At 38.7% G+C, this 15,456-nt stretch overlaps 1 protein-coding gene across 5 annotated transcripts in view; it reads right to left on the bottom strand.

Annotated features, from left to right (window-relative positions):
- Positions 1-6,282: 6,282 nt before the first annotated feature.
- The window catches only part of AGTPBP1 (ATP/GTP binding carboxypeptidase 1), a 173,674-nt gene continuing 164,500 nt past the window's right edge, over positions 6,283-15,456 (bottom strand). For all 5 annotated transcript variants that reach the window (XM_063080496.1, XM_063080499.1, XM_063080498.1 and 2 more), the window contains one exon: positions 6,283-7,375. In XM_063080496.1, the coding sequence (XP_062936566.1) occupies positions 7,198-7,375 (178 nt within the window). In that variant the 3' untranslated portion in view covers positions 6,283-7,197. The remainder of the gene's footprint in view (positions 7,376-15,456) is intronic.

A 15,456-nucleotide genomic window follows, 5' to 3' on the forward strand; every position in this document is an offset into this window, starting at 1 on the left:
TTGTAAAACCCCTAATGGTAGTTCTCAGTAGCTGTTTTCTTGCTTGACTTGAATAAGAATCAACTGATTTTCCAGTTTTTATTGCCTGTGTGGCCGTTAGCCAGTTTCCACATCTGTAAAATAGGGGTAATAATACCTATCATAGGAGTGCTGTGAGGAAAAAACAGGCTTATACGTATAAGGAGCACGGCAGGCACTCTGTAAACGCTAGCCCATCAAGGCTAAACATTATCCAGACAACATGCCATTCTTTCAACTCGCTCTAAGAGTTGCACAGACTGGCATGCCTTGCAGTGCTCTGACTAAAAGGTCTTGTAAGTTTGACGGGCTTATCTGTAAAGACACAGTGAAATTTCCATATCAAGTTAACTAGAAGAAAAACCAGAGTCCCAGAGCTCTCCTCGTTGTTTAGAAGCCTTTGCTTTTGAGTTGGGAACACACGTTCTGAGAATCCTCCTTTGTGGATGTCTTCCACAAGGCAGACAAGAGAGGCACCTGGTCCCAATGGCGAGGGAGGCTATCACCCGCTTTCCAGTTCGTAACTACTGCACTCACGCTTTTAGAATTAAATTGTGCATATGACTAAGCTAAGCTTAATCAATCTATGAATAAAAAATTCTCTTATATAAAAGTTCTGCCAACAACTCTATCATAAACCACTACAAATATGAAGTTGGAGTTTTTAGGTCATCTTATTCTTGTTTTGTACTATAAAAATGTTATGTATCTCTAACTAAAATTGCATTTAGAAAAATAGATAACTGTGGGCTTATTTCTAAAACTTATTTCTTGGCCTTGCCAGTTCAAGAGAAAATGAAGTTGCAGAATAACCTATCTTTCCAGTAAAAATATAAACTCTTTAAAGAATGTAATGCAAGAATTCACTTTAGACAAGTCTGGTAGACAAAATGCTCTTTAGGTAAGTGTGTTAGACAAAATTCTTTTCCCTCACTATATAAAGCAACCTTTCCAAGCCTTACGAGAAACCAGAAAAGACAGATGGAGAAAGGCCTGTATTAAACCATTACCTACTTTGTTAAATGTAAGATAAAAAAGAATCAAGGATCTCTTCCCTTTCTTAGAAAAATAAAATGGTTAGAAACAAAAACTGGATGTTCCGTCTTCCTCCCTCCCAACCAGCCATAAAACAGTTATTTGAAAAATAGGAGAATCATTCTGTGGGCTAAAAAAGAAAATGTTTCCATTGAGGTCATTTTCATAAACTGCTCAAGTGGGTGCCTGCCACACACTCTATAGATGCCTGGCAGGTTTTGCTCTCCCCACACTCCCCGGGAACATTGCGCCATAAACAGCTGACTATTGGTTCCCTGCCATTTACTGACACAAGCCTGACTGATGGGATCACCTGCAAAGAGGTGGCACAGGCCCCGGGCTAGCCGACTGTGAGAGGAAGCACAGGGTGGTGGGCTCGGGTCTGAGTCTCCACTCTGCTCTGCACCAGCGAGTGCAGGTAAATCACATGGCCTCTCTGACCCTGTTTCCTCACACATAAAATGGAAATGCGAATATCTGTTTCAAGAGTTTTTGCCATGCTGAAATGAGGTAACTTTTAGGGAAGTACTCCTTAAGCTTCAAAGGGCTGTTCAAATGCTCGTTATCTATGAATCTCTTGGGATGAAAAGGCAGAAATTTGCGGTGGGCGGATAGAAATAGCTTTGAAATGGGTAACTGAATAATACTAAGACTTCATCCACTTATATTTGCTCATGTAGAGACTTCCAGCTCCTGTTCTCGGTCTTTGCAGATTGGTCTAATTGATGTAACTCAACAAAGAGATCTCTGATCCTTCTCCACGGCTCCCTGGGTCCATCTCGTTCTTGCTACTACGATGCACCACTAAAGAGGTACTCAATTTCAGTATTAATAAAACATCTGTGTCCTTCATTACTGCTACAGAACTTTCAAGATGCTGAAAAGCCAGCTCTTGGGACAACACTATCTCTGAACAAGCCAACAAGTCTTATCATTGGAGGAAAGTCCCAGAGTTTACAGCAGCGATGACAAAAATGTGGGTCATTTCCAGCCCAGCAAATTTTTCTGGTAGACACGAAATAAAAGCTAGTTTATCTGACATGTCTGAGTGGACATCTGTTTTTGCCTGCCCAGGGTGTCCCTTTGGATAAAATAAGTCATCTCCTCCATTTAACTCCTCTCAGGACATGTGCTCTTGGTGAAGCCACCCCTTCTGGAACGCACTCTAAAGGTTGCTGGTTTTTCAGGTGCACTGCAGGCATACCTGTGTAACAGACATACTTCACTAGTAAAATTCTATTCAAATAACTTAAAAAATGAAGACAACTTATATGTCCGTATAACTGACACAGTTTGAGGTTTCACGTACAGCTTGACACAGGGCTGAAATGATAAAAGCCAACATCTTGGCTCTGTTCTTCAGTGCTGGCTCTTCTTGGGAGGGCTCTCCTCTCAGGAATGCATGGTGGCCCCCAGCAGCCTTGTCCTTCCTCACCACGAAAGAAGCTTCTTCTAGCATTGCCATCAAATGCTATCAAATGACATTCATTCTGCTTGGATTGGCTTAGGTCATGTGCCCACCCCAGCCCGATCCCTGTGGTCAGCAGATGGAATGTGCCAGATGGCTCAGCTCAGGTCACATGCTCCACCCCTGAAATTACAGGGCAAGTTGGTGACCTGAGGACACAAAGATCTGGGACACTGTTGAGCAAAAGGGAGAGTGGATATTCAGGAGGCAACGACACAAGTGTCCACTCCGTCCTGTAAGAGAATTGGATTTTAGCATGTGTGATAACAATAGTGGTTTAGTTTTCAGTATTTTTTCATTTTGTGTGGCTCTTTGGAAGAAATAAAGGTTGGCAAAGGTAGACGTGTGTACATTGGACACTCCTCTCTTTACATTAAATACAAATTATAACCTCTTAACAGGGATAGTTCCAGATTTTGAAATTTATCTTCTTATATGAAATTATACAATTCATTCAATTTCAAGTGCCCACATTCTGAAAAAAAAAGAAAATATATGTCAAACACTTCTAAGAATTACTATGAGAAAAATGGGAAAAAAGTGAAGTAAAAATGGGCAAGTATATATAATAAAAAAAAGTCCATCGCACTGTAAATAGAGTACTGAACAGAAAAATAAGTTTCCAGTCTTAAAATTCCCTACTTAATTTCACGTTCAGCTAGAGAAAAATCTAGAAAGAAGCCAATCTATTTTCAAAAGTGCAGACTTCACTTTTATTATTAAAACCTCATCTTTTCTATTTTCATTTTCATTAGCAAGCATTTTTGCCTTTTACAATTTCTTCACACTTGCCATTTGTCAAAGCTCTTCGTGTGGTTTAAAGGCACAGTGAATGCTTGGCAGACCACGCATCCTAATTAGTGTGACCAAGTTTTTGCGGCTGCTCACCTCGTACTCACCTGGCACTCTATGAATGACGTCTTTGAGAGGGATAGTCCCACGTTTGGTATTAAACCTTTCTAAATATTTGAAGCTAAATTTTTAGCCCTTTAAAGTTATCTGGGTTTACAAATAAAAGAGCACCACAAATCCATTTCCACTTCACAAGGGCTTGTGAGTCCGTACATATGCAAATGCACACACACGACCACCACAAAACTCTGGGTCAACCACACCCAGACTCCAAAATATCACTCTGACTAGCCGGTGCAACGTATGAAATGGCACCATAAGAGGGCCATTCATTTGGATCTAGGCACTGCATAGTTGGCAAGCTCCAACTGAATAAATAGGTTAATTACTTAATGCCCCCAATAACCAGCCAAGCTCCGAATTAATGGCGCGATTTGATAGAGGGGCCCAGGAGGTCAAAAAGAATCTGCAGTGTAAACGAGGCTCATGAGATGGAGTGGCCATAGGCCTAAGTGATCATCCAGGGTCCAGAAAGAGGACACTGAAGGTAGACTTCCATCTGCCCGCGACCGGCAACTTTCTTCTAGGTTTCCTTTTCTTTATGTTGCAGGAATCTGAATGTACTTTAACCAGAGAAGTACTTTGTGGTAATATTCTATTGTATAAAGTAGAACAGAGTTCCAGTTAAAATACTGCTACAACAGGTTTTTCCTAATGGAAAAAACTACTTATGGCTCCTAAACCTTCACCGAAAAAAGAGAAAAATTCACCAATTTTCAATTAAGATTTTGTAATGATTCAAGTATGTGTACGAAAACAAGAGGATTTATAAGAATACATTTATAGTTTCATTACTGTCATTTATTTCTGGATCATACACAAAAACAATTCCATCGTTACATTTACTGTATTATCCATTCCAATGTTTATACTAATATGGTCATCTTAATTTAGAAATATAATAGTCATTGTTATTACTTCACTGTTTGAAGCAGAACTCCAGGTTACTTATTTCTAATTAGGATTCAGAAAACTGTCCATGTTTCTAAATACCACACAAAAACTAGCAAAAGTCTCAGAGACTGATTACACTTCTGGTATAAAAACAAGACGAAGACCGCAATAAAAAACCAATGTGAAGCGTCAGTCTTTGCCTTCTACCTTGCCTAAACAAATTTCACAAATTCAAGAAAAGACCCTTAAGTTTTTAACAGTCTTCACTCCTTGGGGAAAGGCAAAGCACAGCATCTGTCTGCAGTGAGATTACGAGGCCAGCTGTCAGGAGTCCTGGGCTAAAACCCTGGCTCTGCCCCAGGGACCCTGTGACCCTATTTGACCTCTGTGCACCTGTTTCCTTGATTCTACAAATTAGTTTGATCTAAATTCTCACTAATTTTCAGTTCACAGGTCCTGTGACTCTTAGGAAACTGTGATGCTGAAAGAATGCATCAGATTACACTAGCAATTCTGAAAGCATGGTCCCGCAGCACCACCCCCGGAATCTGTAAGGAATGCAGATTCTTGGGCCTCATCCCACATCTGCATAATGAGCAATCTGTGTCTTGAGAAGCCTGCGGGTGATTCTGATGCACACTACAGCTTGAGATCCACTGGGTAAGACCAAAACTACATGTAAGAAATTCAAAGTTCCAAATGCAAGGTAAATTAAATAAATCTAAACTCCATCATTAGACTCAGTTTATCAGACCTCATCACTGCTGCACAGGATAGAACATTAATTTTCAGGACGATGACAATGAAGAAGTCTCAACCATCTTTGGAAATCCTGGAAAAAAGAGGCCACAGAGGTCAAAATTAGGGCAATTTTAGCTATTACTAGCCAACGAAGCTTAGTTATACCTCTAATTAGGAAAGTTAGGATTTTTAGTTACTTTTTATCTTTCCAAAGCTATTTATTCTGAAAAGAATCATTTCCTAAGTATAAAGATTTTCTCTTCAATCTTATGAATATTTCATAAAACATATTCAGGTTCGTAACATATGCTAAATGTTTTCATCAATATAAGATATTGTAACAGTACATGGTAAGTGGTTTTTACACAGCTAACATAAACAAATAGAAATTTTTGAGTCACTCTACATATTATAGTGATTGTAGGTGCTTTTCATGAGTGTATCTTCGTTTTTAATTTCTAATTTTGTAAAAGCCAAGAAAAGCTCATATATGGACATAGTGGCTCCATAATCTACTCTTTGAAAAAAGTATAATTATAATATGTAATTGTTTCATATTTAAAATATGTAAAATAAATAATTGTTTAAAATTATAAATAATAAATGATTAAATAAATAATACTTTACTTACTAAAGTATCCTGATCTTTCCTTAATCAAGTTATCACACTAAGAGGACTGGTTCAACTTCATAATCTACTTAATTTTTATTTTCTGAGGTTAACAAGGATTAGGCTATTTAGAGAAAAAGATCTCTTTTTCAATTGCCCCGTACTACGGTTTTAAACATGGTTCCCAAGACATCAAAAAGAATCTACACTGTGGATGAAATACCCTAAATAGTACAAAGAGAAATGATTGATTTGGAAAGTGCAAAAATCTGAAATATCCTTTTTATAATTTATTTTCCAGTATGTTAATAAAAAATTCTAATCTAGGAATAAGCAAGGAAGATACATGCCAAAACTTGAGTCCTGACAAAAATCTGTTAATGAGGTATCTTTGGGGGTTTGTTTTGTTACAACAGAAACAGTTCTTAAAGTTTGACTAACTTATCCAACATCATTGAATTGTTTTATTTTATTTGAAGACAAAATCATTCCTGTAGCAGAACAGCTAAAACTCAGGAAAACAGCACTACAAGAAATGGTTTAAATTCCTTAGTCATCTAGGACTCAAACCAGTGTCAGCATGTACTAAATAAAATTACTTCAGTAAGTTTAATAAGTCTATAGCACAGCTCGCAAGGCGCTAAATAAGCTCAGGATACGAAGGCATATTTAACATCGATCATATCCTTACTGCATTTTTAAAGTTTCTTAACAAACTGTTTGCAGTGATAAACTTCAGGTGTGTCCACGAGACAATTTTAGAGGAAAGAGTTATTCGAATATATCTTTTATGAAAGGTACAGGTATACCTACACCATAAAAAATGTACGACTGGTAAATCAGGCATTTCTTTTAAAACTTTTTATCAATGTGTTCAGATATCAGCATTTTATAATATTCTCCCAAAGTTCTATACATCAAATAATCTGGGCTGGTTAAAAAGGATGACAAAATGAATGCAACACTTAATGTAATTTTTATTTGTTTAATTTAGTAAATGTAGAATGTACTGTTTTCAAGGCAAACTCTGGATTATTTCAGTCACAACCCAACAGTTAACATGATTATGAAGAACAGTCTTATCTTCAATATCAACCCACCCTGACACAAACACATCTATAGAAACCCATGTACACATATATTAGTTTTCAACAATTCCGGATTTTCAACAACTCTAGAATTTGGATTTTATATTCTGACACACTTCAAAATTATCCATTTGATGCAGGATATAACCCTAAGGAGATAAAAATTCATGCAATGATACTCAGGTTTCTTTCAAAAAGTAAATCCAATATTTGATAATTCAATGCTACATAAAGTGCACTGAATACCTAAAATAAAACAAGTGCCCATTTTATCATGAATTAATAATATTTATTGTCTTGAAACCAAACAGGCCCAAGTTCCTTTTGTCTTTTTGAGTCAGCTCTCTATAAACTCGTTTCTCTCAAATTTCCTGTGTAATAAAAACGAAGATATTTCATTTCTTTGCAGTTAACAAGAGACGGCAGAGGGCTCAGGGTAGGTATGTTCTTGATGATTCAGAGTCAGAAAGTCCTTCTTCTTGAGCAGAAGGTTCATAATCTCCTGCATTTTCAGTCAATTCAACATCTAGGTCATCGTTACTTTCTGCACTGTAATCAACTTCTTCAAGGAATCGCGGTTCATCTTCATCCAAAACGTAAGTGGTAGGGCTGCGGCCAGAACATAGAGAAGACGCAGGACTTCATCAGACTTTAACCTTCTCATATAACATTATTTCACCATACTCGATTAACTTTGACTCCAATATGCTATAAGCAGTTTGTATTAACTTTAAAAATCTTATCCAAATGAACAGTTGAGAGAGTTGTAATAGTTGAAAGCTCCTTGTATTGACAATAGAGGTGAAATGCCAATTCTTAATTATATTACAAGAGTGCCAATATACATCCTACAATTAGATAGCTAAAAAAAATAATAATAATGGACTCTCATTAGGTTTGTTCTTTGAAAGGTTTCATCAATTTGCAGGCTATTAAGATTTATTTTCAAAGTTCTATTTTAATCACTACAAATCAGGCAACATATAATTTCAATAGGCCTCATAAGAAATTGAGAGTAATTGGTTCCTCGAGTAATGCACTGAAACCACTTATTCTCTGTCAAGTGATTAGCTGTCATAAAACGGCCCATACACCGATCCCCACAGTTTCCGTAGGTCAGGAATAAAAATGAAAAACAAGTGAACACTCTACACCAGATTAATTATCTTCCCTTGAGACACAGAATAAGACATTTGCTTAAAAGCACTTATTGCTTTTAAATATTTCATTAGGTAGGTTGTCTGGGATTAAGACAACCTTTCCACTAGGTTCTGTAACATGTTCTTTCCTCTTGAAAAAAAATCACATTATTTTGATTTCTCCCCAGCTGTGAGATTTTACACACACACAGACACGCCCCCCTCACATCAAAGAAACACTACAGAAACATGTCAACATCCCTAAGGTAGTGACAAAAACTTCCTTAATTTCATATAGATGTAGTTTGTTTATAATCCCACCTGCGTCCAAAAAGAATTTCTGATAGCTGATGCAATTAGAAGCTATAAAATCAAACAATGAAAAGGGAACATTAATCTGTTAAAATGAGCAGAGAAGCAGATGTCATTAGGCATCTAAAATGAGGTAATCCCTGCAACTGAGTATTAAATTCAGTTTGGATATCTGGAAGTTAAAGTGGGAAAGGATGATATGGTTCTAATTTTCTGAGAAAAGAAAGCAAACTTCATCTGGCAGGAGCACCTTTTTCCTAGAATTGCTTTAAATCTTGCTCATTAAAGAAAAGACAAAAATGCATTGCAAAATCACTTTGATCTAATACAGCAAACTTCCTCTTAAAAGTTCAGAGCTTACATACGATAGAGTAGTTCTGATAATTGAAGCTGAGTGGCCTGAAGGATTGTGTAAGACTTCACAACATATTTAATATTCACAAGAACAATTCAGTTTTTAATTACGCAACTAAAATATTTAGTATGATGTTAGGTCTTTAGGAAAAAACGTAGAGGAAAAGAAAAGATTGTTTGTCTTTTAATGATAATTATCATCTTTCTTTTGAAATATGATAATTCATTCCTCCACCTTGACCTTGGTGGTTCAAATTCTCAGAGGAATTCCAGGTAATTCTTAGAAGAACGGTAAACTAACTGAAGCAAAGGAGGGGAAAAAAGAAGGGAGAAAAGACAAATCTTCTCTTGCCACATACTTGCTTATTTTATTCCTGGAAACTGTCATAACAAGAAGAAATCATAATGGACATGCGAGGAGGAGACAGGTTTGCTAAAAAGACACGCACTGTAGTGATATAGGGACTGGGGAAAAAGCAACCAGAACTAAGAGGCTGGCTCAAGAGAGATGAGGCCCAGTGACCAGTGTCTCCTGACAAGTAGGAAAAGCGCAAAATCCACGCGGTGGGTGGGTGGAGAGCCAAGCACGCATTGTTCAAGAGATCTATGGGCAACACAATTCCAGCCCCCTCCCACCCCCCCCATCAGAAAACAGACAGCACAAAGGAAGTGGTTGCAGGGAGCCCAGCCCCTGCACTGGGGACAGAGAAGGATCAAGTTCTACATGTGAGCTAAATACTAGAAAGTTCATCAATCTCAACCAAAAGAGTTTAAAGAAAAAGCCTAATCTTATAAACTGTTAAATCAGTGAGCAAACAGATGAAGGAAGCTTGATTTAGGAGCAAGAAAGCTACCCAAGATTGAGCCAAATAAGCTCCTAGACAGCCAGGAAACTCGGAGCAATGCACTTTTAAGACAAAGCACAATCTGGCAGGCAGGTGCCTGGGAAACTAAAAGCAGCATCAAAAAAGGGAACGTTTAGGGTTCTGGATCCAGAAAAATCTTGATCTTATCGGCTCTTGATCGTGGCTCATTCATCATGCTGACTGTGACATGAACTCCATTAATATCCTGGCATCATGCATTCTGACAAGAGTGTGGAATAAGAGTATGAAACCGGTCCACTCTTCTAATTCCACTCCCATAACCCATACTGGCCCTAACATTTGACTCCTGTTTCTCCAGGTCCTAACAAGAACATGTTTCTCGCTTCACCTTCATTAAGGTCTACACTGTAGCTGAAGTATAGAGTCCATCCAGCAACTGTGATGGGGCCACTAGTGCTAGCTCAGTAGGACTGAGTATGCAAAAGACATGAAGAAGTTAGCAGTTGGGAGAGAGATGCACAAATGGGGGTGTGTGTGTGCAGAGACGGTGATCAGCGGATCCAGGCTGAAGGAGCTAGGGGAAAGGCAGAGGCAGAAGATTACCCCCCAACACTCCCCCGAAGCCAGCCTTCACACTGCTATTCCAATTGCCATTTTCCAGCCCACCACTTTTTCTAGGTCTCTCTGCTGCTCTCAACTGTGGTGAAAATTCTGATACTTGTCTACTCTGGTGTGCTTCATTCCTTTCTGTCCCTTCTCAATAGTGATTTCGTGCTCCTCATTCTCTACGTATTCCTCAAAAATAGGGTATTTATAAAAATGCTCTCTTGGTCAACAGTTCTTCTCATATGCATGCTCTCTTTGAATGAACTCGTTTATTTTAATCTGTATTCTGAGCATTTCCAAATCCAAATTTCTAGCCGAGTCCTCTACTGATCTTCTCCTGTACATGTACAGACTTGCTAGATGTGTTCACATGGCTCTGTCTCCATGCACCTCAAACGTAACATGTTGAGAGTTCACTGTCCACCCCCTCATCCAGCCTGCTGCTCTGCTAGTGCTCTCAGCATCATGCACCCAGAGATTCACACGAACCAAAGTTCTCTGAAGCAAGTCCTGCCACTCAAGTCTCCCTACCAGCCCTGAACTCGCACTTTACATGAGGTGGCTTATTCACCACTGTCCCCTCTGCGTAAGGCCTACTTCCTGCCTTTCTTCTCTGAACTACTCACCCTTCTTCCAAAATGCAGCACAAACTCATCTCCAGATGTTCTTCCCTAAAGCCCATCTGGGGAGAAGTACCCTTTCTCTACCTTCCCTTTGTCCCCTGCACAAACATTCTATCTGGTCACTCATCATATGCAGTTGAAACCACCAAGTGTGTGCCTGTCTTAGCACTAAGTCGTAAGCACTGCAAGGCCAGGAACCGTGACTTTCTCTGAGTACCTCTGTCAGCTCCCAGAGGGCCTGGCACATTGGAGCCCCCTCAATAAGTGTTTCCCGGTCTCTTTATGAAAAGCCACAAGGCTCACAAGAGCATCAATTTTTATATTACCCCATTCCAATAATTCTACTCCCATGAAAAAACTTTAAGGCACAAAAGACCAATCGTAGCAATACAGCTTTACTTTTACTAATAATTCCAACATACATGTTTTGGGCACCTTTTGTAGGAAGTGCCTTCATATAGATTATCTCAGATGATTCTCACAACAATTTTCACTTCAAAGACTTTAAGGTAAACTGCCCTGGGGTTACAATCTTTTCTTTTTTTTAGTTGGTTATGAATATTCATGAGATACAGAGCTGGTTGTCACTCCTCATGTCCAAGATGTGAAGGCCAGATTCACACTGGCAGCTTGGCCATTACCACAAATGGCATTTGTACCCTGTGTCCTCCACCTAATTATCCCCCACCCCCCTCCAGCGCCATCATCCCCTCCCCCTCCCCACTTCACTTTGTATCCTAAGGTCTGTTCTCTCCCTCTGCAAGTCCAATGCACCACTGTGGTCTTTCTTTCCTTCCTTTTTTCCTCTCTTAGCTCCCACGTATGAGTGAGCACATGAGGTATTTATCCCTCTTGTGCTTTGCTTATTTCACGCAACATAAGTTTCTCCAAGCTCATCCATATTATTGCAAACGGGAGAATTTCATTCTTTTTTAGGGCAGAGTAGTATTCCGTGGTGCATATATACCACAGTTTCCTTATCCAATCATCCACCGATGTACATTTAAGTTAGTTCCATATCTTGGCTATTGTGAACAGAGCTGCGATGAACATGGGAGTGCAGGTATCCCTTCAACATGATGATTTCCATTCCTCTGGGTATATACTCAGAAGTGAGATTGCTGGATCATATGGAAGGTCTATCTGTAGTTGTTTCAGAAACCTCCAAACTGTTTTCCACAGTGGTTGTACTAATTTACAGGCCCACCAACAGTGTAGGAGCATTCCCTTCTCTCCACACCCTCACCAGCATTTGTTATTCACCATCTTTTTGATTACAGCCAGTCTAACTGGGGTGAGGTGGTATCTCAATGTAGTTTTAATTTGCATCTCCCTGATGACTAATGATGTTGAGCATTTTTTCATGTACATGTTGGCCATTTGTATGTCTTCCTTTGAAAAATGTCTATTCAGCTCCTTTGCCCATTTTTTAATTGGGTTATTTGTTTTTTACTGTGCAATTGTTTGAGTTCCTTGTATATTATGGATATTAATCCCTTGTCATAGTTAGCAAAAATTTTTTCCCACTCTGTGGGTTGTCGTTTCACTCTGCTGATTGTTTCCTTTGCTGTGCAGAAGCTTTTTAGTTTGATATAGTCCCACTTGTTTATTTTTTTTTTTCTTTCACTGCTTGTGCTTTCGGGCTCATGTTCATAAAGTCTCTGCCCAGACCTACTTCCTGAAGTGTTTCACCTATATTCTCCCTTAGTAATTTTACAGTTTCAGGTCTTGTGCTCAAGTCTTTAATCCACTTTGAGTTGATTTTAGTATATGGTGAGAGGTGCATATCTGGTTTCATTCTTCTGCATATGGATATCCAATTTTACCAGCACCACTTGTTGAAGAGGCAGTCTTTTCCCCAGTGTAGATTTTTGTTGCCTTTGTCCAGTATCAGATGGCTGTAAGCCTGCGGGGTAATTTGTGGATTCTCAGTTCTGCTCCACTGGTCTGAGTGTCTATTTTTATGCCAGCACCACCATGCTGTTTTGGTTGCAATAGCTTTGTAGTATAATTTGAAGTCAGGTGGTGTTATGCCTCCAGCTTTTTCTTTCTCTTTCTTTCTTTCTTTCTTTCTATTTATTTATTTATGCATGCATGCTCAGGATTGCTTTTGCTATTTGGGGTCTTCTGTTGCTCCATATGAAAGTCTGGATTGTGTTTTCCATTTCTGTGAAGAGCGACATTGGTATTTTGATGGGGATTGCATTGAATCTGTAGATTGCTCTGGGCAGTATAGACATTTTCACAATGTTAATTGTTCCAATCCAAGAACATGGGATATCTTTCCATCTTTTTGTGTCTTTTTTAATTTCTTGCAGTAGTGGTTTGTAGTTCTCATTGTAGAGATCTTTCACCTCCTTGGTTAAACTGATCCCTGGGTATTTTATTTTTTGTGTGTGACAACAGTAAATGGGCTTACTTTCTTCTCTTTCTGTTAGTTCATTATTTGAGTATATAAATGCAACTGATTTGTGGGCATTTATTTTGTATCCTGCAACATTACTAAAGTTATTAACCAGCTCTAGGAGTTTTTTTGATAGAGTCTTTAGAGGTTTTTCTATATATAGTATCATGTCATCTGCAAATAGAGACAGTTTGACTTCATCTTTTCCAGTCTGGATTCCCTTTATTTCTTTCTCTTGCCTGACTGCTCTGGCTAGTTTCTCCAGTACTATGTTAAAAAGAAGCAGTGAGAGTGGGCATCCTTGTCTTGTTCCTGTTCTTAAGGGAAAGGCCCTCAGTTTTTCCCTATTCAGAATGGTACAAGCGGTGGGCTTGTCATAAATGGCTTTTATTGCGTTGAGATACTTTCCTTCTATACCTAATTTGTTGAGAGTCTTTATCATGCAGGAATGTTGAATTTTGTCAAATGCTTTTTCAGCATCTATTGAGATAATCATTTGATCTTTGTCTTTAAGTTTGTTGACGTGATGTATCACATTTATTGACTTTCGTATGTTGAACCATCCTTGCTTCCCTGGGAAGAATCCCACTTGATCATGGTGTATAATTTTTTTAGTGTGCTGCTGTATTCTGATTGCTAATATTTTGTTGAGGATTTTTGAATCAATGTTCATCAACGATACTGGCCTGTAATTTTCTTTTTTTGTTTTGTCTTTTATCTGGTTTTGGTATCAGAGTTGTGTTGGCCTCATAGAATGAGTATGGGAGAGTAGCTTCTGTTTCAACATTTTGGAATAATTTGAAGAGAATTGGTATTAAATCCTCTCTAAAAATTTGATAAAATTCAGCTATAAAGCCATCTCGGCCTGTGTCAGGTTTTAAAAACTAACGCCACCTTAAGCGACATTACAAGTGAATTAACATGGCAGCCTAAGACAGCACCGGGAGGAAGTAGGGTGGGAGTGTCTGCGGGAACCTTGCCTTAGCCCTTAATTGGCCGCACTCATGAACACTGCATGATTGCAATGGATAGGCATTGAGACAGGACCCTTAAGCTAATTGGAGGATTTAAAAAACCTGCCTTCCCAATTTGCCTTTAAAAGCAAGTGCTTGTGTGCTAATAAACGAAACTGCTTGACAGAACCCCCGCCGCGTCTGAGTGTCCTTTAACCAGGCTGGGTTGGAGCCAGCGGTGTGCTCACCTCTCTTCACAGCTCTCTTTCCCCGTCTCCTTCCAAAGAGGACAGGAGGGAAAGAGGAATCCCAGGCCATTCGCTCACCCACCGAAAGGAACGAGGCTAGGGCTGTTCAGGTCGGCCGGCAGCGGACCCGACAGGCCTGGACTTTTCTTTGTTGGAAGATTGCTGATTACTGCTTCAATCTCATTGCTTGTTATTGGTTTGTTCAGGTTTTCTATCTCTTCTTGGTTCAGTCTGGGTAGTTTGTATGTGTCTAGAAACTTATCCATATCTTCCAGATTTTCATATTTCTTGTCATACAGTTGTTTATAAAAGGCTCTAATGATTCTTCGTATTTCTGTGGTATCAGTTGTAATATCTCCCTTTTCATTTCTGATTTTTGTTATTTGGGTCTTCTCTCTTCTTTTTCTTTGTTAACCTAGCTAATGGTTTGTCTATTTTATTTATCTTCTCAAAAAACCAACTTTTTGTTTTGTTGATCTTTTCTACTGTTTTTTTGAGTCTCTATATCATTTAGTTCTGCTCTGATCTTAATTATTTCTTTCCATTTACTACCCCACAAGACCAGCCCTGCAAGAAATTCTCAAGGGAGTCCTTCATCTGGAATCTGAATAATGGTGACCATCATCACAAATACACAAGAAAGAGCAAAACCCACTGTTAAAAAAAAATGCCAGCAAGAAAGAGAAAGAAGCTAAGTCATCCCACCTTAAATTTCCAACTAACACTGAAGAAGAGAAATAAAAGGTAAAGTAATGACCAAAAGATATTTAAACCATCTAAACAAGAAGCAATTAAGTGAAGGAATTAAACAATATTTGTCAATAACCACCCTAAATGTGAATGGACTAAACTCCCCACTCAAAAGACACAGACTGACTGACTGGATTAAAAAGCTAGACCCAAGCATATGCTGTCTTCAAGAGACCCTACTCACCTGTAGAGACACACACAGACTAAAAGTGAAGGAAAGGATGGAAAAAGACATACCATGCAAATGAAAACCAAAAATGAGCAGGAGTAGCTGTTCTTACATCAGACAAAACAGACTTTCAACCAAAAACATAAAAAGAGACAAAGAAGGCCACTATATAACGATAAAAGGATCTATCCAGCTAGAAGACATAACAATCATAAACATATAAGCACCCCAATACTGGAGCACCCAGATATATAAAGCAAACACTCTTAGACCTCAAGAAAGGAACAGGCCCTAATACGTTAATA

Source organism: Cynocephalus volans, chromosome 16, assembly GCF_027409185.1.
Source record: "Cynocephalus volans isolate mCynVol1 chromosome 16, mCynVol1.pri, whole genome shotgun sequence".
NCBI lineage: Eukaryota > Metazoa > Chordata > Mammalia > Dermoptera > Cynocephalidae > Cynocephalus > Cynocephalus volans.